Below are 1,356 nucleotides of genomic sequence, written 5' to 3'. Positions count from 1 at the left end.
AAAAAAAAAAAAAAAAAAAAAAAAATATATATATATATATATATATATATACAAACAATAATAATATAGTCTTGCTAATCTTAATAGCAGCCACCACTTTCTGTGTGTCAGACACTGTGCTATATTTTCTCTTTGTGTGTGAGTGTGTGTGTGTGTCTATGTGTGTGTGTGTGTGAATGTTCTCACCCTTATTTCTCTCAATATACCCGTGTTATAGCTATTTCCCACACAGCAAGGTTAAGTGACAGGTGCACGTTCCATGTACAACAGGCAGAACCACGGCTAGAACACCTAGCCCAGCAATCAACTCATTGTGCTGCATTTTCTCATTCAGTGCTCTCCATGACCCTGGAAGGTGGAGTCTGTCAGTATGCCCATAGGATGCATCAGGAAAGTGAAGCTTCCGAAGGCAAAATAACTTGCCCCAGGTTATTAGTGTGTATCCACCCAGGTGCTAGCACCAATCTCAAGTAGGATACGTTCCCATCCACACGAGTCTTCCAACAGAGGCCTCACTGGTCTTAGGAGATGCACACAAACACATTTCCAATAAAATTGCATGGGGCTCATGGAACCCTAGATTGTCACCCACAGATACTGGTCACGAGCCTCTGCCAGCGGTGGTCACTTTCCCCTTTGGGATCCAGGTGGAGGATCTGATTGTGAAATATCGGAAAAAGAAGAAGACAGTGGCTGGGATCATTGTGGAGCCCATCCAGTCCGAGGGTGGAGACAACCACGCGTCCGATGACTTCTTTCGGAAGCTGAGAGACATCGCCAGGAAGGTCAGTGGACGGGGTCGAGGTTGGATGGAGCCACAGGGCTTTCTGGGTTGAGTTCCCAGAGTAAAGGGCTAGCAGCATCTCTGCTTTGGAGTCCCTGTCAACCTCCAGACTTGCAGAGGCTGTCTATCAGCATCATGGGTGGAGAAGTTGAGGTTGGAGGAAGGATGGGAGATTCTTCCCTAAAACATATTTTTTTATTTGAGACAGCGTCTCACTCTGTTGCCCAGACTGGCATGCAGTGGCACAGTCTCGGCTCACTGCAACCTCCACCTCCCAGGTTCAAGCAATTCTCCTGCCTCAGCCTCCCGAGTAGCTGGACTACAGAGGTGCCACCACACCCAGCTAATTTGTTTATTTCTAGTAGTGTCGGAGTTCCACCATGTTGGCCGGGCTGGTTTAGAACTCCTGACATCAGGTGATCTGCCCACCTCAGCCTCCCAGAATGCTGGGATTACAGGCATGAGATACCACACCTGGCCTTAAAATCTTTTTTAAAATCTTTATTAAGGCCGGGCGCAGTGGCTCAAGCCTGTAATCCCAGCACTTTGGGAGGCCAAGGTGGGTGGATCAC

At 47.7% G+C, this 1,356-nt stretch overlaps 1 protein-coding gene across 2 annotated transcripts in view; it reads left to right on the top strand.

Annotated features, from left to right (window-relative positions):
• Positions 1 to 1,356, top strand: part of ABAT (4-aminobutyrate aminotransferase) — a 116,534-nt gene that overhangs the window by 103,613 nt on the left and 11,565 nt on the right. For both annotated transcript variants that reach the window (XM_017533784.2, XM_017533792.2), the window contains exon 12: positions 648 to 785. In XM_017533784.2, the coding sequence (XP_017389273.1) occupies positions 648 to 785 (138 nt within the window). The remainder of the gene's footprint in view (positions 1 to 647; positions 786 to 1,356) is intronic.

The sequence above is a fragment of the Cebus imitator genome, unplaced genomic scaffold, assembly GCF_001604975.1.
Source record: "Cebus imitator isolate Cc_AM_T3 unplaced genomic scaffold, Cebus_imitator-1.0 Scaffold4, whole genome shotgun sequence".
Lineage (NCBI taxonomy): Eukaryota > Metazoa > Chordata > Mammalia > Primates > Cebidae > Cebus > Cebus imitator.
Note: the sequence above shows the minus strand (reverse complement) of the source record. Positions and strands in the feature narration are given on the sequence as shown.